The sequence below is a fragment of the Eschrichtius robustus genome, chromosome 12 (genome assembly GCF_028021215.1).
Source record: "Eschrichtius robustus isolate mEscRob2 chromosome 12, mEscRob2.pri, whole genome shotgun sequence".
In the NCBI taxonomy this organism is placed as follows: domain Eukaryota; kingdom Metazoa; phylum Chordata; class Mammalia; order Artiodactyla; family Eschrichtiidae; genus Eschrichtius; species Eschrichtius robustus.
This window is the reverse complement of record NC_090835.1, coordinates 208,545-231,567: the sequence shown is the minus strand read 5'-3', so window position 1 is coordinate 231,567 and position 23,023 is coordinate 208,545. Positions and strand designations below refer to the sequence as shown.

The 23,023-nt window shown below is 58.5% G+C and overlaps 1 protein-coding gene across 2 annotated transcripts in view; it reads right to left on the bottom strand.

The window, feature by feature from the left end:
- ALDH1L1 (aldehyde dehydrogenase 1 family member L1) overlaps positions 1-23,023 on the bottom strand; it is a 97,121-nt gene that overhangs the window by 14,563 nt on the left and 59,535 nt on the right. For both annotated transcript variants that reach the window (XM_068559333.1, XM_068559334.1), the window contains exons 7-15: positions 22,023-22,160; positions 19,961-20,086; positions 17,296-17,387; positions 11,079-11,226; positions 9,699-9,818; positions 8,539-8,666; positions 4,893-5,043; positions 3,861-3,931; positions 444-549 (exon numbers count right to left, since the gene is read on the bottom strand). In XM_068559333.1, the coding sequence (XP_068415434.1) occupies positions 444-549; positions 3,861-3,931; positions 4,893-5,043; positions 8,539-8,666; positions 9,699-9,818; positions 11,079-11,226; positions 17,296-17,387; positions 19,961-20,086; positions 22,023-22,160 (1,080 nt within the window). The remainder of the gene's footprint in view (positions 1-443; positions 550-3,860; positions 3,932-4,892; positions 5,044-8,538; positions 8,667-9,698; positions 9,819-11,078; positions 11,227-17,295; positions 17,388-19,960; positions 20,087-22,022; positions 22,161-23,023) is intronic.

Sequence of the window (23,023 nt, the reverse complement as noted above, 5' to 3'; positions counted from 1 at the left end):
GGGGTGACCTCACCGCAGGGCACCCTGCTCAGGCCCCTCAGCCTGCACGAGGGACCCCGTCACATGGCTTCTCTGAGAGGGGCCTGGGTGGTGGACACACACAGGTTTCCCCAGGATGTCTGGGCCCTGAAGCACCAGCTCTAACAGCAGACACCCAGGGCTTGGAGCCCGGATCCTGGTTCCCGGGGCCGCGCAAGGGGGCTGAGCTGGCGCCTGTGAAAGACCGCCGACCGCTCACCAAGCAGCTGCACGCACAGCCCGGCTAGCCTGACTCGGCCCCGTCGCCCCAACACCGCCAGATCCGCCCGAGGCCGCCTCCGCCCCGTGCGCCGGCCCACGAGGGCCGCCCTCACCCGCAGGGCCCTCCTCCTTGCCCGTCGCCCCTCGCAGGTGCCACCCGCCCTCCAAGCCCTCGGGCCCCGCCAGGACGTGCCCGCACCCACCTGGGCCGGCTTGATCACCACCGTGTTCCCCGCGGCCAGGCAGGCGGCCGTCTTCCAGGACAGCATCATCAAGGGGTAGTTCCAGGGGATGACGATGCCACAGACCCTGTCGGACGAGGGAAGCAGGCCTTCGTCTCTCCGCTCGGCTGGGTCCCGCGTGGACCTGCCACCGCCGCCTCTCCACCCCAGGGCCAGGCTCCCGATGCGGCACCAAGGGCCCCGCAGAGGGACCGCTGACACCTGCCTTCCCAGGCCCTGATGGGGCAGTATGTCCAGTCTGGCGGTAGCCCCTCTTCCCAGCAGGGTGTGATGGCAGGGGACACCGCACAGCTTCTGATGGGACACAGGCTAGGGACACAGTTGGGTACGGGCAGCACCAGGAGATGGGGCGGTGACAGCAGGCAGGGGCTGGGAGACAGTCAGGGGTCACAGGGGTGGCCGGGGGGACGTGGGAGAGAATCAGGGGTCATATGTGTGGACCAGGAGGATTTGAGACAGGGTCAAGGGTCCCACAGGTGGCTGTGGCTGAGGGTCCTCCTGGGCATCAGGCCAGGGTCGGTGCCGAGGAGACAAGAAGGACGCGGTCAGTCTGGGGACCTGACGAAGCCTGCCTGCTGTGCACTGAGAGATGGTGTCCAGCGTCAGTGCTTCCCCTTTGCCCCAGAGGAGCCTCTGGCTGGGCAGTGTCTCCATGGAGGGAGCCCCCACGTCCTAGGAGACCTACTGATGACACCTGTGCTCCCAGGAGGCACGTGGCCCTGCCTCCTCCTGACCCCGGAGAACTCGGGGATGGCAGCCCCTCCCTTTGAGTCAGACAGTTAGATGAGCTTGTCCACATGGAGCCCCGTGCAGACCAAGTGACTGCTGTTTCGTCATCGTCACTGCCGTCTTCATCTTCACCATCGTCTTCATCACCTCCAACATCTTCACCATCATCTTCATCACCTCCAACATCTTCACCATCATCTTCATCACCATCATCACCATCTTCACCGTCATCTTCTTCACCATCATCACCATCTTCACCGTCATCTTCTTCACCATCATCACCATCTTCACCGTCATATTCTTCAACATCGCCACCACGATCTTCATCACCATCTTCCTCTCCATCGTCGCCACCATCTTCACTGTCAGCATCTTAACCATCATCATTTCATCACCGTCTTCTTCACCGTCATCTTCTTCACCATCATCACCATCTTCACCGTCATCTTCTTCACCATCATCACCATCTTCACCGTCATCTTCTTCAACATCGTCACCACGATCTTCATCACCGTCTTCCTCTCCATCGTCGCCACCATCTTCACTGTCAGCATCTTAACCATCATCATTTCATCACCGTCTTCTTCACTGTCATCTTCTTCACCATCATCACCATCTTCACCGTCATCTTCTTCACCATCATCACCATCTTCACCGTCATCTTCTTCACCATCATCACCATCTTCACCATCATCACCATCTTCACCGTCATCTTCTTCACCATCATCACCATCTTCACCGTCATCTTCCTCACCATCATCACCATCTTCACCGTCATCTTCTTCACCATCGTCACCACGATCTTCATCACCATCTTCCTCTCCATCGTCACCACCATCTTCACTGTCAGCATCTTAACCATCATCACTTCATCACCATCTTCTTCACTGTCATCACCTTCACCGTCATTACCACCATCCTCTTCATCGTCATCACCTCCATCATCAGCAGGGAACGTCTCCCCAGACGACGATGGCTCAGCTGAGCCGGCAGTGGGAAGGGCACGTGCAGAGGCCAAGGGCATGACGGGTCGGTGAGGAGCCACCGGGTTCATGGGCCGGGAGAGCGGGAGCGCAGTGGGGCCTGGGTCCGGCACGGGGCCCCACACACCTTCCTGGGAGTGGTGGGGTGTGCTGAGGGGGTGGGAAAGCCGGTCCTCACCCCACATACACCCAGCACACCCAGAGGGACAAGGCAGCAGAGGGGGCAGGGCGAGAGCCCCCAGGGAAGTGAGAGAGGTCACCGAGGAGGAGGAGGCTGAGGGTCTGAAGAAGAAAACGCAGCAGAGACGTCCTGCCCTCAAGACTGAACCATGCCCTCGCATCCCGGCGCTGAGGACTTAGCTCCAGTGCCCCAGGTGGACCCGATCTGGAAACAGGGCCATCCCAGGTGTAATTAGTTAAGATGGCGTCTCGCCGGATTAGGGTGGGCGCCTAACCCCACGTGACCGCCGTCCTTATGAACGGAGAGCCCTGTGGAGACAGACCCACAGAGGGAGAGGGCCGTGTGGGCGCGAGGGCAGAGCCCAGGGGCACCACGTGGGGCAGCCTCAGAAGGAGCCAACTCTACCGACACGTAGTCGACACCCCCGGCCCCCAGACTGTGAGACGACCAAAGTCTGCGGCGCGAGTCTCGCAGGCTGTGGTGCATGGCTACGAAGCCCCAACAAAGCCCCCCCCACCCGCCAGTACAGGGAAGGCCTCCCCACCGACTCGCCTGGCAGCCAGGCACCCGGGCAGGGTCAGCGCCCTACTCAGTCCGACGGGATGGGCCCCCTGTGCGGGGGCTGAGGCTCAGGGACCTCGCAGACTCACGTGACTGGCCCCTGGCCCCTGCACCTGAGGGCGGCTCTGAGCAGGGTCCTGGCTCCACACTCCTGACACCTTGGCTGGGTAGTTCTTTGCTGGGGGGGTGGTTCCTGCAGCCCCTGTGTCCTGACCCCGTGCTCTCCCCCGGCACTGAGCCCCTCCCGGCGGCGTCTGCCTCCACGTGCCGAGCCCTTAGCTCTGCCACGTGCCGTCTCCTCGGGTGCCCGTCCCCGTCCTGCGTTAGCGAGTCCCCACACTGAGCCTCGCGGGCGAGATGCCAGGTCTCAGCGGTCACTGCCGGGTGGCCTCGGCCGAGGCAGGCCTGCTGCCCCCACGGGCCTTTGGACATCGGATGGTAACATGGGGCCCCTCGCTGCGGGTTTAAAATCCCTCCCAAACCTAGTCTTTCCGTGCTGACTGGACGTCTGTCCTCCTCCTTGTGCCGCGGGCTGGTCTCGCTGAGGGCTCCTGTCCCTGCTGCTGTGTAGGAATTCCCTGTCCTTAAGTACACCGGCCATTACACTCTTCAGATAAAATTTTGGGGCGTGCCCCCTCTTCCCCCCATGACCCTGACTGATGGAGGGTTACCGTAGGGATTAGATACAATTATAGTCTCAAGGTCGTTAAATAGTGCCTGGCAGGGAACAGGGGCTGTGGAGGTAAAAGCTGCTTTCACCCTGAGGACAGGAATTTGCATTGGTTTCTCTCTTCGCTGCATCTCCGGCCCTTGCCGTGTCTGGGAGGTAGCGGCTGGCAAATAAACAGCTGTCTGATGAATACAGAGACAGAGGACGTCTGAGCCCCCCACGCAGTCCTAACAAGTGCCCGGCGTGTGACTCACCCGATGGGCTCCTTCCGGGTCATGGTCAGGTTCCGGTGGGGTCTGGCCTGGTTGATGGGGATGGTGGCGCCCTGGAAGAAGCAGCAGCACCACCGGGAGGGCCGTGGCCCCTCACCCCTCCCCCTCTGGGCAGCCAGCCTGCGCCTGGGACCCGGGGAGGGACAGGGGCTGCGTCCCGACCCCCCGCTCGTGCAGGACAGGACAGCTGAGGGGTCCAGCGCCGGGCGGAGCGGGCAGCCACAGGGGGTGAGGTGCTGAGCCTGGCCGAGTCCTCAGACAGGAAGCAGGTCCTGCACAGGGACGGCCTCTGGGGCAGACAAGGGCCAGGGTGGGGGCCAGTTGCCTCTGGGGGCTGTGCTGGCCCAGGAGGCCTGTGATGCAGAGGCTAATGGGGAGCAGGCAGTGGGCAGACCACCTCCCTCGAACTCACGCCTGCACTCGGAGTGGGTGAGAGCCCAGACCCAGCAGAGACACCGGGGACCCTGCAGCCGCGGGTCTCCCTGGAGGGGCTCACCCACCACTGCCTGCAGCCGGAAAACCTCCAATGATGGCCCCCAAGTGAGGCCCTGGCCCCTGGGACCTGGTGAGCTGCCCGTACGATGACACAGTATGGCAGAGTTGGCCTCAGGATGGGGAGGCGGTGCAGGCGGGCCGAGCATAACCACGGGAACCTCGGGGAGAGCAGGCGGCTCTCCTCTAGGCCTCTAGCTCGTGGCAGCAGAGAGTCAGAGGGATGGGGTGGGGAGGGCTGGGCGAGGACCGGAGAGAGGACCGCAGGAGCCCCGGCCGCAGCCCTGCCCCCGGGCGCTGCTAACACCTGGTCCTCCCCGGAGCTGCCGCAAGGCCCAGCCCAGCGACACCCCGACACCGACCCTTGAGACCCTGGCACGGAGCCCAGCCCAGCCCGACCCGCTTCCCACCTGCAGAACCGGGAGCGAATACCCGGCATTTCCTTAAGGCCACAACGTTGCGGTGGTTTGTGACGCGGCCTGCAGAGTGCCGTGCCGGCCCGGACGCCCGCGGGAGCCCCACCTGGATCTTGTCGCACCAGCCAGCGAAGTAGCGGAAGGTCTGGACGGACATGCCCACGTGGGTCTTCAGGGCCAGCGTGTAGACGGCCCCCGCGTCCAGGGCCTCGATGGTGGCCAGCTCTTCCTGGTGCTTCTCCATGAGGTCGGCCAGCCTGAGGGGGGCGGGGAGGGAGCCGGGCTCAGGCCGGGCACGGCCTCGCCTGCCCTTTCGGGGCCCTTCCTTAGGAGCCGGGGGCGCTGCCAGCACCACCTCGCTCAGGTGCCGGCCTCAGCGTCCTCATCCGTGAGACGGGACGGCGGCATCTCCTTGGCTGGAGGGGCGTGAGCCTGGTGCCCTGGCCCCCTCCTCTCCTCTCTCTCTTCCGCCCTGGGATGTTGATGGATCCACTGCTTCCTAATCACACCCCCTGCCTCTACGACAAGAGGCCTTGTCCGGGGACAGCATGCCGGGCTCGAGCACCAAGCACTCCACGCGGCTGTACCTGCACAGCCTCCTCCGGGCTGAGCCCGCGTCCAGCCTCCCTCAGCGGTCCCTGTGGGCGTCTGCTGTGGGCGCCTGGGAGTTGGGACGCCCCCTGCCCCCGCCGTGTGAGGGTCTCATGCACCAGGGGCAGGTGGAGACCACCAATCCAGAGCAGCCCTCGGTCTTGCACGTGACGAGTTCCGCCGTGGGATCAAAGCCGGCCGACCCGCTCCTTCTGCACCCTGCCACTGGTGCGGCCGCCAGCGCGGCCCGAACACCCCAGGACCCCGAAGCTGCCCACCGCACTCAGGATGCGGCCTCAACCCCTGCCCGGCCCACCGGCCCCGAGGCCCTGCCCGTTTCCTCCCGGGACCATGGTGCCACCGCCCTCTTCCCCCTCCACGTCAGCCTCGTCCAGATGCTCGGGTAAGTCAGCCCCGCCCGGCGCCTGGACGGCTCTCCCCACGCCCCCTCCCGCTTCCCGTCCCGACCGCTGCGCCTCTCTCAGGCCCGGGAAGCCGGCTGTGGCCCCCCACCACCACCACCAATCACACCCCGCAGCCCTTCAAAGTCTCCGACCGGCACAGACATACGCTGGGACAGGTGTTCCAGACTGCCTGCCTCTCCCGTGAGCACGCAGACAGCTCTGGCCTCCTGCTCTCCCCGACCTCCGGCACCTGCTGGGTGCACGGCCCGCACACAGTGTGGGGCTGGCGAGGGGGACTGGGGACTGAGCGGAAGGGCCCACTGCCACTGCAGAGACAGGCACGCGCCAGGTCACTCTCCGGGTACGGGAGCGAAGGTAAGTCACTTTTTGAGAAAAACTGTAGACCAAACAGTGGAGACGCCGTGTTGTTGGCGTTACAAGGACGAGGGTTCCATCAACTACGAGGACAGAAGGCCAAAGACATAAATCCATAGTAAAGTCAGCATGAGGTGGCCTGTGTGTGTCGGCCCCTAGGTTGTCATGTCTCCTGTCTTTTAAGGTGTTTGCAGCCTGAGACACCTTAGCTCAAAAGCCCGCCAGCGCCAACTTTTACACATCCAATTATTTAAAAACAGCCCAAACGTGCACATTTTTAGCCATTGGTAAGTGGATGTGTCCCCCAGGAACCTCACCGACAGCTGTTACCACTGGTGAGACAGGCCGGGCAGTTACAGCCACGGGCCTTCCCAGTCCTCTGACACAGAGACCATGGCGTGCGTGCTGCTGGGCGACTTCGCCCGGACACGGGAGCCCCTCTCAGGTCCCTCTCCCCCCAGCAGCGCCCTGGTTCCGCCACTTACAGCCTCGGGGGGGGGGGGCCCTCCCGCTGCGGGGTGCCGCCCGATGAAGCCTGCGGTGTGTTGCTGGTTCTCGTGGCCACGCCTTCTTCCTTGGTCAGCCCCCAATCCCTCCACCCGCCACACCTGCGCAAAATGCCACGTGCGCGTGATGTTGGCCGTGTCACGAGTCCCTAAGTAATTGTCACCTGAGCTGCTTGGGAGGCTGGGGGCAGCTTGGGTGAGGGTGCCTTCTGCCTGCCAGAGCCTGGTCCCCCGCACAGCGCCAGGTCGGGGAAGAGCGGGCAGGCAGCGCTGGCCTCCTGAAGGTCTGCGGGGTGGGCACCGGGAGGGGGCAGACGCTGAGGTGCCAGGCGGCTCAGACCCCCTCCCCCGGCCCCTGACCACGGCAGCCTGGGCCACCACCAGACTCTAGGCCGTGGACCCAAGGAAGTGTGCGAGCACAGGGCAGCAGCTTTCCACGGACGCCCGCCCGCCCTGCAGGGTCCATTCCGTCAGCTGGGTACACGGCTCCCTGGCTCCTGGGGGTGTCTGGTGACTTTCTCTGACTCTCCCCCTGGACCTTTCTGCCCAGCTTCTCCCATAACTGCATGGTGTCTTCCTCCTGTGATGCATCCACGGGGGTCCCACTTCCCTCCATGGACCAGGGAAATCCTGTCTCGCCCCTCTCCAGGGACTGGGAGGGAACTGGGTCACCAGGAACTGTAGCGCCCTGAGGGGTCTGTCTACGCAGCTGCTCAGGGCACCTCCCCCAAGGTCCTGTGGCCAGTGGGGCTATTGCAACATGTGCCACCACAGGGCAGCAGAGGGTCTCGGGGAGGGACGCAGTCTGGCTCAGGGCAGCCCACCAGGGTCCCTGCTCTGCCAGGGTTCACAGCCCTGCCAGATCTCTGGGGCCTCAGATCTCCAGCCAATGCCTTCCAACTGATGGCTCCTGAGATACGGCAGGCTGGGCGTGCCCTCGCCCGCCCCAAACCCACCATCTCCGTTCTGTTTTGCAAACCACTCTGGCCCCTCTCTCTGGCTGCCTGTGTGGCAGCTGCCCCGGCATTTCTGGCCTCTGGAGTGGAAACAAAAGGCCTTCAGACGGCAAGGCTACGGTGGGGGCCCTCCCGCCCAGTGACAAGCTGGGACCCGCAGTGCGACCTGGCCCCAGCCCGGCTCCCCAGGACCCAGAGAGAAAAACGGCTTCCTGAGGCCGTCTCAGCAGGCTTCCCGACCCCGCTCAGTTCATCGGCCAGCAGCCCCCTTCTGGAAGCACCACCCCGCCTCCTGGGGCACCTGCTCCTCCCCAGCGGGACCGCCTGGCTCGAGGAGGGCGGGCAGCAGCTCTCCCCCGCACCTCACCCCCACCCGGGTCATGAGCCGGAGCGTCCCCGACCCTTCCCTGGACTTCCGACGGGGCCGAGGGTTTAACAGCAGAGGAACGTGAGACAGGAGACTCTGGCAGCCAGAGGCCGGCTGGGCCAGGACGCGCGGGGTTGGGAGGGCCCGGCCCGCCCCGGCCCGCCCCGCCCACCGGCCCCTGGGAGCCCCGCCCCGGCCCAGGCCGCCCGGCAGGCAAGCGGTGCCTTCTGGGCCGGCCCAGGAGCAGCTGTTACCCTGCAGCAGCGGCTCCGCTCCGAAGCGCACCCTCACTCACTCGGTGCCTCGTCTCCGCCCACACTGTTCCCTCCAGCCGGGCACCTCCCCCGGGCCCCCGCCTGGGACAGTCCCTCCTGCCTCTCAAGCTACTTCCCCTGAGAAGCCTCCCCTGGGCCTCAGGCCGTGGTCACACTGCCCTTCCAGGACCGCGCCCCCGCCCCCCCCCCCCCCCCCCCCCCCCCGTGAGGACGCGAGCGCCAGCCGCGGCCTGAGAGGAAGGCCCGGGACAGGCAGGCGGGTGCGGGCGAGGTCCCACCTGTACAGGAGGCGGCCCCGGTCCCGCGCGCTTATCTTCCCCCACAGCCCGTGCTCAAAGGCGTCCTTCGCAGCAGCCACGGCCTGGTCCACGTCGCTGACCTGGGCCAGGGACACCTGGCAGATGACCTGTGGTGGAGCGGAGCGCTGAAGCCCTGCCTGGCCACCTGGGCGGCCGCGGAGGCCAAGGTCGGCGGACAGGAGGACATGGGCAGGGTCTGCACGACGAGGGGAGATGGGGCCTGCAGAAAGGGCCGTGTTCCTACGTCCCGAGGGCCTTCCCTCTACTCTCCCGCTGACCCCAAACAGGGTGACGGACTCAGGCTGCAGCCGTAAGGCCGAGGGTCAGCTCAGCGTTTGCAAACCGAGAGCAGAGACCCATAAATTTAGTGAGGCAGAGTCGCAGGCGGGCCAGCCCGACCCCCCTGCATCCCATGCCCCGAGGTGCCCACCTCCCGAGAGCACAGGCCCCCATACCTCCCGCCACCTGGACGGGGTGGGAGGGCGGAGGCCAGCACCTCCTTGCTGGTCACCACAGGTAGGCTGTGCCCTCCCTGCCCACGGCCCCGGCGCCAGGCATCCACACAGCCTCCTGCCTGGGCTTCCCAAAACTGGCCCCGAGGTTGTGGTGGCAGCGCCTGACTTTCCCACCTGAGGGCACCTGTCTGGGTCCACACACTCTACCCATCACTTTCTTAAACTCCCCTCAGAGGACCGTTCTGAGGCCCTGTCTTCTGCGGTGTGCGTCTGTAGGAAGGAGTGTGGGAGCGTGCACGAAAGTGACAGTGCCATACGTGTGCACTAAGCAGGACAGCTACAGCCAGGGCGTCTTGACAAACCCGGGATGCGAGGGGGGCCCTCCCGACGCTGGGGTTGTTCTTGAGGTGTGGAGGGGAGGGAATGGCCTCCGTTTCCTCTTTGGGAGGGCTTAGCTCTGCTGCAGACCCTCCAGAGTCCTCCCGCGTCCCCACCACCCTCCCCACCGCACCTGCCTCTACGCCGTTCCCGTAGGAAGGGCTGGAGGCTGACTGCAGCGTTTTCTCGCCCCAGCAGAGGCCCCTAGCCGGGACCCAGAGGCCCCCAGACTGGGGAGGGGGAGTAGATGGGAGAGGGGGCATCGGGGGCCTGTGCGGGGCAAGGGGGTGCTGGGCCTGCACTCACACTTCCGTCTGTCGGGTTGATGGTCTCATAGGTCTTGGCGCCCTCGGCGTCCACAAACGCGCCTCCGATGAAGAGCTGGTGGGGCATTCGGAGGGTCAGCTTGTTCACGGTCTTTTCCACCTGGGGACGAAGGGTCACAGGCTGGAGCTGCAGTGTATATTCTTTGCGAACGGGCATCCTTGATGGGCACGACCCCACCAGAGACACAGGGACCACTCGCCCTGTCCCCCCCACCCCAAATACACAAGCAAGAGCCCAGCCTCCTCGGCCTCCTCGTCGGATCCAGCCCTGCTGCCCAGGGAGCTGTGGTGTGGGCAGAGGTGGCAGCTGAGTGATAAGAAGGGATGGGGGGCCAGACTCCGCAGCTAGACTGCCCGGCTGGAGCCCCGGCTCTGCCACTGACCTTGGGCTGGTTGCGTGGCCTCCGCACACAGGAAGCGCCAGTGGGCAGACAGCACTTGCGGCCCCCAGACACGATGCGGCCCCCGCTCACTGCCCCTCGGGCCTGCAATCCCACGCTGAACGCGGAGCCTCTGGGATGCCGCCCCTCCTTCCGCAGTCATTTGTCCACAACCCTAAGGCCAGCCTGGTGTCCGCCCTGGTCACCTGTACTTTCTTCATCAGCCCTTGTTCCAAAGCACCAGCCAGACAAACTATCACAAAGCTAATTCCCATAGGAGTTGGTAGTCTACTGAGATACCCCAGGGATGGCTTTTCCACAGTTTCTTTAAAAAGTTGATTTGCAGTTACTTCCTCATACTTCATATATACAAGTTGAATGTAGAGGATCATTTGTTTTCCTTATTGGGAGAACATTCCCAATCCCTTTCTCTCTCTTTTGTTGCAACCAACGGAATTTCACACAGGTGACTGGTTGCACAGGTGATGGAAGAGCTGAGAAGCCACGAGTCAAGCCAGAGGCTGACACCAGCAGGAAGCCACTGCCATTGCTGGGAGGTGGCGGGGCCAGGACTAGGGGCGAGGGTCACATGGGGGTACAGGATGAGTTGGCAGGGCTGGAAGCCACGCCAGGAAACCCACCAAAGGAGAAAGGGGGTGGAGAGAGAAGCACACTGTAAAAGTCTCTCCTTAATACCCTGTCTCCTGTCTTGGGACCGAACTTGTCCCCTTACTGAGTCTTAGACAACAATTTCCTCTGTTGAGTTTGTCCTACCGCCTGGCATCTTTAGGCTATTTGGAATTACCAAGGGAAGCTTGGGTCACTAAAGCTTCTGGACATCCAGGCTTCTCCCAAGTGTCACTGTGGATCCACAGGTATGGGTGCCTGAGGGGTGTGCAGGCAGGGCCCGCGTGGGGGGCCCGGGACTCACGTGGTCGATGACACCCAGGCCGGGCCCGCGTGGGGGGCCCGGGACTCACGTGGTCGATGACGCACTTGCTCTCCGTGTTGTCCCCTCGCATCTTTCTCACTAACAGCTGGATGAAGTCCCCGAAGGCGGCTGCCATGTAGATGTCTTCATTTTCTAACTCCAGGCCATCACACAGCTCCTTCACTTCCTCAACCAATCTGGAGGGAAGATGGAAAAGCGAGGGCCTGGAGGAGGCCTGGCAGACCTGCCTGGTTCTAGCGGCAGAGGTGGTGGCTCATCTCAGCCCCCGAGGCGTGGGTGTCAGTCTAGAGTTAGGGTTAAAAGCCCCGTCCGTGGATTCAGAGGCTCTGGTTTCAAGTTCTGGCTCCACCACTTACGAATTTGTGACCTTGGGCAAGTGACCAATTGCTCTGAGCCTAGATTCTTTGCCTGTAAAATTGGACCCAATCATGGCTCCTCTACTATTGCCTGATGAGTAAATGAGACAATCCACGTGGTAATAATTAATAGAAGATTAATAATAATCATTGAAAGACAGTGGTGAAGAGAATGAAAAGACGAGCCACAGATTGGGAGAAAATATTTCCAAATCACATACCTGATAAAAGACTCGGCTCCAGAATATGTAAATAATTCTTAAAATCAATTCTAAGAAAAAAATCCAAGTGAAAATAGGCAAAAGATCGACCAGATGCTTCACCAAGGAAGAAATATGGACGGCAAATAAGCATGTGAAAAGATGCTCCGCATCACTCGTCAATAGGAAATGCAAACCAACCACAACGAGATTCGGCTCCGTACTTACCAGCATATCTTAACTTAAAAGCCTGACCATACCAACCACTGGTGAGGGTGCAGAGCACCTGAACCCTCGTACCCTGCTGGTGGGATTGTAAAACAGTACTTTGGAAGCCACTTTGCAAAGCACTGTGGCAGTTCCCTAAAAATTAAACATATACTTCCCAACGCTTTTAGGTGTTTACCCAAGAGCAATAAAAGCCCATTTATAGACACAAAATGGCAGAGCAAGAAGCTCCAAAAATCCATCCCTCCACCTAAACAACTATTGAACAGGCAGGAATTGTCTGAATCAAATGCTTTGGAATTCCCGAGTCTCATCGACACTTGCAGTTTCCAGGGGAGAACGTGGTGAAGAGCTGGGCTGTGGCAGTAACTTCCAGCCTTTCCACCCCCGGGGCAGGAGGCGGCAGTGGCAGCAGGTCACTCCTGCCGTGGCCTCCTGGAGGCGGGGGTTGGGGGGCAATGAGGACCTCGTCCTCCACACTTCTAGGTCGTGGGTTCCGAGCGCTGAGGCTGCTTTTGATCACTGAGGGGCTGGCCCAAAGGCTGGCCAATCCCATACATGCTTTGCATAGTGTGTATGACCACAGGGATAACAGAAGAGAAACTTCAATGATTACACACAGCAAGGAGTACACACCATGCAAAGAAAAGTTTGGAAAAGTCACAAATGGATGGCTCCAATGCTCAACAAGCAAGATTTAACTACCTCCCTGGAGTGAGAGAATCAGAGTCTCAGAACTGACACAGCATTACACTCAAAATGTCCAGTTTGAGCAAAACATTGCAAAACGTACAAAAAAACAGGCCCATTTACAGGAAAAAAGAGTTTGGAAGAAACCATCCCTAGGGATTATTATCAAAGACATTAAATCAACCATCTTAAATGTGTTCAATGACTTAAAGGAAACTAGGAAAATGACTATGAAAAAAATGAGAATATCAAGAAAGAGATAGAAATTATAATAATAATCCAAACAAATTCTCAAGCTGACAGATACGATAACTGAAATGAAACACTCACTAGAGGCTTCAAGAGCACATCTGAACAAGCAAAAGAAAAGACCGTGAACTTGAAATTATCCAGTATGAGGAGTAGAAAGAAAAAAGAATGAATAAGAATGAAAATGATGGGGCTTCCCTGGTGGCGCAGTGGTGGAGAGTCTGCCTGCCAATGCAGGGGACACGGGTTCGAGCCCTGGTCTGGGAAGATCCCGCATGCCGCGGAGCAACCGGGCCCGTGAGCCACAATTACTGAGCCTGCGCGTCTGGAGCCTGCGCTCCGCAACAAGAGAGGCCGCGACAGTGAGAGGCCCGCGCACCGCGATGAAGAGTGGCCCCCACTTGCCGCAACTAGAGGAAGCCCTCGCACAGAAACGAAGACCCAACAGAGCCGTAAATAAATAAATAAATAAAAAAGAATGAAAATGAAAATGAAAATGAGCCTCAGGGACCAGTGGAACATCATCGTCAGATCATACTCATCATACCAGGTCCAGAGAAGAGATAGAACAGGACAGAAAAAATATTTGAAGAAATAATGCCCCCAAAGTTCCCAAATCTGAGGAAACACATGAATATACACATTCAAGAAGCTCAATGAACTCCAAGCGGGATAAACTCAGAGAATCACACCAAGACACGTGACAGTCAACCTGCTGAGACCCAAAGACAAGGATGGAATTTGGAAAGCAGCAAGAGAGAAGCTGATCACACACAAAGGATCCTCAATAAGGTTACAACCTGATTCTCCCCCCAAAACCCATGAAAGCCAGAAGGCAGTGGGATGGCTTATTTAAAGTCCTGAAAGAAAAAAAAGTGTCAACCAAGAATTCTATATGCATCAAAACTATCTTTCAAGAATGAAGGAGAAATTAAGACATCTCCAGATAAACAAAAGCTGAGGGAGTTCATTGCTAGTAAACGTGCCCTAAAGGGAGTCTTTCAGGCTGAAATGAAAGGACAGTAAACAGTAACTCAAAGCCATATGGAAAAGTAAAGAACACTAGCAAAGGTAACTACGTAGGTAAATAGGAAAGCCAGTATTATTGTACTTTTGGTATGGTTCGCAACTTCTCCCCTTTTACTATATTACATAATGGGCAAATATATAAAACAAAAATTTAACACCTATATTAATGGGTATTCAATGTATAAAGATGTAATCTAGGACAATAACAATACAAAGGGGTGGGGTGACTATATATAGGATACGAGTGTTTATATTTTATTGAAATTAAGTTGGTATTATTCAAACTACATTGTTGTAAGTTAAAGATGTTAACTGCAATCTCCAAGGTAATTAAGAAATAGCTAAAAAAAAAAAAAAAAAAAAAAGGGAATGAAAGTGGTATAGTACCAGAAAAAGGCAGTGATAGAGAAACTGAGGAACAAAAAGCATAAAAGACATACAGAAAACAGACAGACAGCAGAAGTAAATCCTTTATCAGTAATCTGGTTAAATGGAAATGGATTGAACTCTCCTATTAAAAACACAGGTTGTAAGACTGGATAAAAACAGCATCCATCCATATACCACAAGAGATTCACTTTAGATGAAAATATGCAAAAAGGCTGAAAGTAAAAGGATAGTAAAAGTATTCCATGCAAATAATAATCAAAAGAGAGCTGGGGTAGCCATACTCTTATTAGACAAGATAGATTTTAAATCAAAAACTGTCAAGAAATAAAGGACGTTGCACAATGGTTAAAGGGTCAATTTACCAGGAAGATATAACAATTAGAAGCACGTGCGCACCCAACATCAGGCCACCTAAATGTACGAAACAAATAGTAAGATAACTGAAGGGAGAAACAGCATCACAAAAAATCCATGAGATCTCAATACCTCACTTTCAACAATGCATAGAATATCCAAGCAGAAGATCAATAGGCAAACAGGGGACTTAACTCTGTGGATGAAACGGACCTAACACACATACACAGAATATTCCACCCAGCAGCACGGCACAAATTCTTCTCAAGGACAGATCACAGGTTAGGTCACAAAGTAAGTCTTAACAAATTTAAGAAGACTGAAATCATACCAAGCATCTTTTCTATCCACGATGGTAGAAACTAGCAATCAAAAACTGGAGGAAAACTAAATTCAAAAATATGCGGATACTAAACAACACACACCCGAACGACCAATGGGCCAAAGAAATCAAACGGGAAATCAAAAACTATCTTGAGACAAATGAAAGAGGAAACACAACATACCAAAACTTATAGGACACAGAGAAAGAGTTCTTAAAGGGAAGTGTATGGTGATCAATGTCCGTATTAAGAAAAAAAATCTCAAACAAACAACCTAATTTTACACCTCAAGGAATCAGAACAAGAAGAACAAACTAAGCCAAAAGGTAACAGAGGAAAGGAAATAACAAAGATCAGAGTGGAAATAAATAAAATAGAAACCAGGGGGGAAGAAAACAATAGAAAACATCAACAAAACTAAGAGTTGGCTTTTTGAAAAGATAAAAAAAGGAGACAAATCTTTAGGTAGACTGAGGAAAAAGAGAAGACTAAAACAAAAAAATTAGATGAAAGAGGAGACAATACAACGGATACCACACGGATAAAAAGGATCATAAGAGACTCCTGTGAACAATTACACATCAACAAATTGAATGACCCAGAAGAAATGGATAAATTCCCAGAAACACACAACCTACCGACACTGAATCATAAAGAAACAGACAATCTGAACAGACCAATAACAAGTAAGGAGACTGAATTGGTGATCGAAAACCTCCCAACGAAGAAAAGCCCAGGACTTTGGGTGGGATTCACCAGGGAAAACCTGGTGAATCCCACCCAACATTTAAAAAGAATTAATACCAATCCTTCTCAAACTCTTCCAAAAAAACGGAAGGGGAGGAAACACTCCCAAACTCACTTTACAAGGTCGGCGTTACCCTGATACCTGAGCCAGATAGTGACATCAAAAGAAACAAAACTACAAGCTAATATCCCTGATGAATACAGATGCAAAATTATCCTTCTCTTTATACAAATTAGAACTTATTACCACTGTTAAAGGGCAAGAGGGACACTTCACATGAAGTTGAAGACTGGGTGACCTGATCTGTGGTGACAGATCATCCCTGGGGGCCGCCGGCTGGGGAGGGGCAGGAGGGATCCCCTGGAGTGAGGCTGGGGCCCATGTCTTCATCAAGGTGTAGCTTGTGAGATACGATACGTATCACATAATATATATATTATACATGTGCTATAACGTGTGTGTTACACATGTTAAATCAAAGCTACCAAACTGTTTTCTCAAGATCTGTGCACCCCACTGCACGTAAAGTCACTCCTAAAATTTAAGAAGACTTGCGGGACTCCCCTGGCGGTCCAGTGGTTAAGACTTTGCCTTAAAATGTAGGGGGGCGTGGGTTGGATCCCGGGTTGGGGAGCTAAGATCCCGCACGCCTCGCAGCCAAAAAACCGAAACGTAAAACAGAAGCAATATTGTAACAAATTCAATAAAGACTTAAAAAAATAATAAACGACTATCCTTTTCAAAAAATAAAATGAAATAGAAAGAGTTGCAATCATGATTCCCTGACCGCCCGTGCTCCAGCCCAACGTGCCCACCTGTACCAGGCCCGAACTGCCTGGTCCCTCCCCACACACGCTGGCTTTCACAGGGGTGTTGGGCTTGTGGCAGTTTTAAAAGAGCCACACAGGTCTTCCCTGGTGGTGCAGGGCTTAAGAATCTGCCAGCCAATGCAGGTGACACGGGTTTGAGCCCTGGTCCAGGAAGATCCCACATGCCGCGGAGCAACTAAGCCCGTGAGCCACAAATACTGAGCCTGCACTCTAGAGCTCGCGAGCCACAATTACTGAGCCCGCGTGCCACAACTACTGAAGCCTGCAAGCCTAGAGCCCGTGCTCTGCGACAAGAGAAGCCACCGCAATGAGAGGCCCACGCACCACAACGAAGAGTAGCCCCCGCTCACCGCAACTAGAGAAAGCCCACGCGCAGCAACGAAGACCCAACGCAGCCAAAACTAAATAAATAAATGTACTTTTAAGAAGTAAATAAAATAAATGAAAAAATAAAAAATAAAAGAGCCGCACACTGTTTGATCTTCCTCCCATGAGGGGTGGGTCTCAGTCCCGCCCCTGCCCTTGAATCTGGGTGGGCTTGTGGCCACTGAGACCAGTCAGGGCAGTGGCCCGCACCTGTCTGCTTGCTGGTCTCATGTTTGCAGAGCCGGGAGCCGCCAGCTAGACGTCCAAGTCCCAGAGTGGCCGCTCTGGGGCCACAACACAGCCTGGGGGAGGACAAGCCTGCCCAGCTGTCCCAGCTCCCGCTGGTCCACTCCTGGTGGGCCCGAGGCCTGCACATGTGCGTCCCTTCTGGATCCCTGACCCGCATGGTTTCCTGCCACTCCATTTTCGGGTGACTCCTGACCCAGAGACACCTGGGACACCACCCCCACTCCAGGCCTTACCTGACGACGTCCACCGACGCGGCCCCCGACTTGAAGAAGTCAGTGGAGTCTTCCACCTCCAGGACACTGGGGAGAATCCGTTTCCAGGCACCCTGGGAAGCAGGAGTGGTGAGCACACAGCTCCCGGGGCCCAGGCGCGAGCGGCGGGGGTGGGAACAGCCCCGGGTGCGTGCGCACTGCCCGGCGCCAGGCTGTCCCGTCCACTCCGCTCCCTGACGCTCCCGGGTGCCTCATGGTACTGGGGTGATAGCCTCCCTGGGGAAGCAGGAGCCCAGGCTGCTGTCTGCACACCCACCTCACCCTGACCGCAGCTTTGCAGGGGTCCCCACGCTGGTCCAGGGGGGGGCCGGAGGGCGGATGTGCCAGAGCTGCTCCCGAGACCCGCCCCCCCGCCAGCCCCACCTGGAGGGCTGCCCGGGGTGGGCGTCCCCGCGTGACACTGTGCGTGGGTGCTGCCACGTGGAAGGGAGAGCAAAGCGGGGGGTGGTTCTGTGAGTGAACGGGGTCACCGAGAGGGCTCAGGAGCCCTGGGTCTCCTCCTCACAGAGAGGCTAGCTGGCTCTGTGCCCCTCTGCCCCGGGCCTGTGGAGGGCAGTGGTTCCTGGCCCTGGCCTCGTGAACGAGCGTGGACAGGGCAGTGAAAGCCGAGTGGGCAGCACAGGAGGGCCATCCTAAGGGTCACGACGGGACACAAGGGGACGACTGCTCGCGGGGCAGCTCCCAGCCGGGCCTTTCAGGGCAGGAGCCTGGAGGCCCACACTCAGGCCGGGCTCCAGGCTGTGGCCCAACCAGGACCAGCCCCCAGTGACCCCTAGGCTGACCCTCCCTGGCCTCTCTCAGGAGGCTGCCCTGGATTTGCTCCCGCCCCCCCATCCTCCTGGGGACCATCAGCAGCCGTCCCGAGCCATCCCCGCCCCACACAACTGCGCCTTCTCCCCGGGCCTCCACCCAGGCTCTCACCCTCTGGTGACATGCTTCCTTGAACTCCCAGCTCACACTCAATCCTGGGCATCCTGCAAGGTCAACTGCTAAATCACCTCTTGCCCAAAACCTTCATGGACTGCAACGCTCGCTCAGCCTGGGGCCAGCAGTCACTGTCGCTGTGTGGGCGCTGCACGCCGGCCCTCCTGGGGTGTGTGGAACCCGAGCGGCCGCGTGGCCTCGTCCAGACCCCGGCTCGGCCCCTGACAAGCCGGCAGATGCGGGCAGCCTCCCCTGCCTCGGTCTCCTCATCTGGGCAAGGGGCTGGGGGCAGCCCTGGGAGCATCCCCGGAATGAGGCTGGCAGAGCTCGGGGTGCGGGAGCCCGTGAGGCTTCTGCTGCACAGCCGGAACTCAGTTTAGAGCAACCCGGACACTCCAGAAGCATCTGCTTTTCTTATGACTGTTGGGCTCACGGCCAGCGGCACTGAGGTCCTAACAGCTGCCACTAAGCTGTTACCTCTTCCGCCGCCAGCCTCAGCCATCCCGGTACCACTCGGCCACAAGCTCCAGAAGGCAGTCTGTCCAGCTGGCCCCGTAACCCCAGGGCAGGCTCAGGCCCAGGGCCAGAGCAATTGCTCCAAGAATACTTTTTGAATGAACAGGCGCTTTTTTTTTTTTTTAATAGACATTCAGAAAGTTCAGCCTCCATCTGAGGAGGTGCTCGGTGCCCCCCGGACCGGCAGGCTCCCCCGCCCCCCCTTGCTGGGTCCTGCGTCCGCACTGGTCACGAGCACCCGGTCGCCCCGCGGCCGCCGCCTGGCCCTCCGCGGCTCCCCGGCTCTCGGGGCCTCGGCATGTGCTGTGCCTGCCGTCTCTCTCCACCTGGGTCTCAGCACAAACCACCTCCCCACCCAGGGTGGCCTTCCCCGAACTCCCTTCTGCAGCATCCCCGGCCTCCAGGCACCTCGTTCCCATCGCCATTACTGCCCTCTGAGCACGTCTCCCGTCGGAAATTATTTTATTCCCTTGCCTGGTCGTTCGCCGGCTCTCTTCCCTGTGAGAGGGGACACACATGACAGCAGAGACACTGCCGACCATCACGCCCCTCGTGTCTGGACGTGTATCTCAAATAAGCAAACCCACGACCGAATGACTGAACAGCTGAAAATCCATCCAGCGCCCTCTGAGCGACACAGCTAAACACCCTCAAAACCACGCCTTCCAGGGAGAGGGTGGTGGAGCAGAGAGCAGGAGGGCCGGTCCTGGGAAGTGGCCGACGCCTGGACTCCAGGTGGGGGCGACACCGGGCCTCCTAGAGGGCAGTGGTGTCCAGCGGCACACGGGCGGGGTGGCCCAGAGTCCAGGGCGGCCGACTGTGACAGCTGTGCTGGTGACCACGTGGGGGGGGTCTCCCTCTCGGGAAGCCTTTCCGGAAGGTTCCGGCGCACATGCCCTACGGCAGGACAGCTGGGTCCTTCAGCTATTCTATCTGCCCACTGTTGACAGTGTGTCCCCAGAGGAGTCGGACCCAGCAGCCAACCCTAGGTCCCAGTGGCACAGGAAGGAAGGGCAGGGGGGAATCAGGAAGCCCCGTGACAGGACAGGACCAACACTGTGCCCGGGGCCAGGACATACGTCCTTAGAGGGTGTGCACAGCCCGACCCCGGGGGGTGCGATTTGCGAAACGCACCTGCTGTGCACGACCTGCCCCACCAGACGGTAGCCCCGCAGGTGTCTCTTACCCGCACAGCCTCCGCCATGACCAGGTCCTCCTCCGTCAGCTCGAGGCCAGTGCTGTCTGCTCCCCTGAAGAACTGAGAGGCTGGGATCATCTTGCCATCCTCCAGCTGGATGTTCTTCACCAGCAGCTGCAAAAGGAAGGCTGTCAGGACCCGAGGCTGCCTGAGCGGTGGGCACACGCTCGTCTCCATCCTCCCCGGAGGCAGGCCCGGGAGCCCAGATCGGGCAAGGAGGCTGCTGCCGTAGGGACTCGCCCGAGCTCCTTCCCTGCCATCCGCCCCACCACGCTCTCAAGCTCGAAAACCTGTAATGGTTGGGTTACGCTACAAAACGGATGCCTACTCGTTAGACTAAAGTAATTCAAGCACTGCCTTGAAAGTCAATGGAGAAAACAACGAATCACCCAAGAGCCAAGCTTCCAGAAACTCCCTAGAAACCTGGCAGAGGTCATCAGGTGCCCCTCGGGGCGGAGAAGCAGGTGAGCTCACGGCAGAGACCGCGTCTGTCGGGTAACAGTGGTCTAGGAAAACGGCACCTTCTGCTCACACCGGACGGAACCAGAGCCGGGCTCCCGGCTGACTGCCCACCCCTGCTGCCTTCCAAAGATGCTCCGGAGCTTTCTGGAGCTAAAGCCCAGCCAGGCCGCAGCCGGAAGTTCCTGAAAGACGCTCGACCAAGGGTCTCCGCGAAGGCTGCTTCTTCACTTTGCTGGCCTCACGGATTCAGGGAGGACTTAGCGCAACCCCTCCTCCCTCCTCCGCCCGCCGCTAGAGGTCTACACCTGCACCCTTCTCCTTGACCGCTGTTGGTGGGTAAGCACGGTCACGGTCATGCAGAGAAGCCCAGGGGCTGCGCCTCGCTGCCCCTCACCCTGCCCCAGTGGGGGCGGAAACCCAGGCCTGAGTGACGTGAGGGTGCGGGGGCAGAGTCGGCAGAAGCAATTCACAGCGCAGAGCCTGCCCGGGGGGGGGCAGAAGAAAGGCTGTACGGCTCCAGACCTGTATCTTTGCTGAGCGTTTTCCTCTGCCCTGGCCGCTTCCCTCGATAACTCACAAGCACTAGCACTCTGTTTCAGACCTGCTTTGGGAACGTGATCCAGGACAGACACGTGGCGTCTGAAGGCATCGGCCACGGATACCTGAAACACCCAATCACTGTCGATCGCAGGCAGCCTCGGGCCGGCAGGGTGGGCACCCAGCGTGAGCTCACGCCGGTCCGAGCAAAGCTACTCCACACCCACCTGGCCTGTACGTGCCACCGCTACCAGGCGTTCAACATCCACAGTGTTTGCTGACATTCCCAGAAGTGCTCGAAGACCCCTGCCTGTCCTCCTCCTTCTCCGCCCCTGGTACCTTAAGGCCCAGATCTGCCCACCGCTGCGTGGGGTGAGCACTAAGGCGGAGTATCACGGCTGAGCGGTGGGCCTCAGAGCCAGAGAGGTCCAGCTGGGCTGGACTCCCAGCTCTGCCACAGGCTAGCCTGGGTGAAGATGGGCAGGTGATTTAACCTCTTTGCTTCAGCTTTCTACTCGGTAAAGTGGGTATAGGACTGATACACGTCTCATACGGTTGTTGGGAAACCTGAATTAAATCAGCCAATTGTTTTAGAACAGTGCCTGGCACGCAGGCATGCTATAAATATTTGGTCGCATACATCGTAGCTGTCACTCTGAGCTGCACTCCTCTAAGGCGAGTCAGAGCATGTTATGTGCCCGGCGTGGCTTCCTTGTTCAAAGAGAAGGAAACTGAGGTACAGAGGTCCAATGACCGTGCCTTGGGCGCCCGGACTCCAGTCCCGGGCTCCCCAGCTCCGACACCCACCCAGGGCACCCCAACTTGGGTGGGGGCACCTGGGCAGGAAGAGCCCAGGGCCAGCCTTCCCGGGACAGGGAAGAAGTAGGCCGACCCAGCAGTCCAGGGTCTTCCCTCCTGGAGCCTGTGGTCTCCTTTTCCCCTGTTTTCTCCAGAAAAGCCTGGAGTCTCCCTGTGGGGCCCGAGCCCCCGGACAGGCGTGTGTGGCCCTGAGCCTACAGTACGGACAGGGGACCCACAGCAGCAACGTTACCATTCGGTCGTCATTCCCGAAGAGGATCAGTCCCGCCTCGGTGACCACCCCGGGCCGACGGGCTCCGGGGATGGGCAAAGTTTCTCCCTCGGGCACCAGGCCTTCAGTGCTCAGCGTCGAGCCGAAAAACGTCAGCTTCTGTTGAGGACAGGAAAACCAGCAGGTGCTGGTTGAGAGAGGCCCACTGTGGCGGACCAGGAGGGGCTGAGGGCGGGGGGGGGGGGGGGGGGGGGGCTGGGAATCACGGGGTGGGGGCGAGGGTCAGGGCACAAACAGGGGCACAGACGAGACCTGGAGAAGGCACTGAGGCCTCGGAGGGGCCCTGCGTCACCGCACATTGGCCCGTGACCTCCGACCCGGGGGGACAGAGGGCGGCAGGGGGTCTGCGGCAGCATCACCGGGTGAGGGTGCTGCCTGGGGACACCACGAAGCCCTGGCTACTGTGCAAAGGGTCTGGTGGCGGCGCAGGCAGCAGACACCCCGGAGGGTCTGGCAGCCAGCCTGTGAGCAGGGGTTGGGACGGCCGGGGGCTTCCCGGAGGACAGGGCTGCCCTCGACGGGGCTCGGCCAAAGGGCCCCACCCCTGGGGGCAAAGGCAAGTCAGGGCTGGGCCTGGGGTCTCTGAGAGCCGCTCCAATCACACACAAATGCGGACCAGCCTTGAAAAGCCCCTGAGCAGACAAAACCACTTCAGTCACACGAGCAGAGCTCAATTTAGCTCATTTTGCAAGTTGGTCGAGACCAACTTGACCTCAGTCACGTCTTGCTTGTGTCTCTGGAAATCGTAAGCAAAATTTGAACTGTTCCTCAAAACTGATAGGAGGGAACCGTTAGCCAAATCCCTACCATTTGAGAAAATTCTTGTTATATAACCAGTCCTGGCCTCCTCAGTTCACAAGCTCACCAACGGACCGCGTGTGGTCTGAGGGCTCCCGGTTCCGGAACTGACTTTTCCGGGTGTGCACAATAGACTTACTTAGCAGTGCTTCGCCGATTCATCG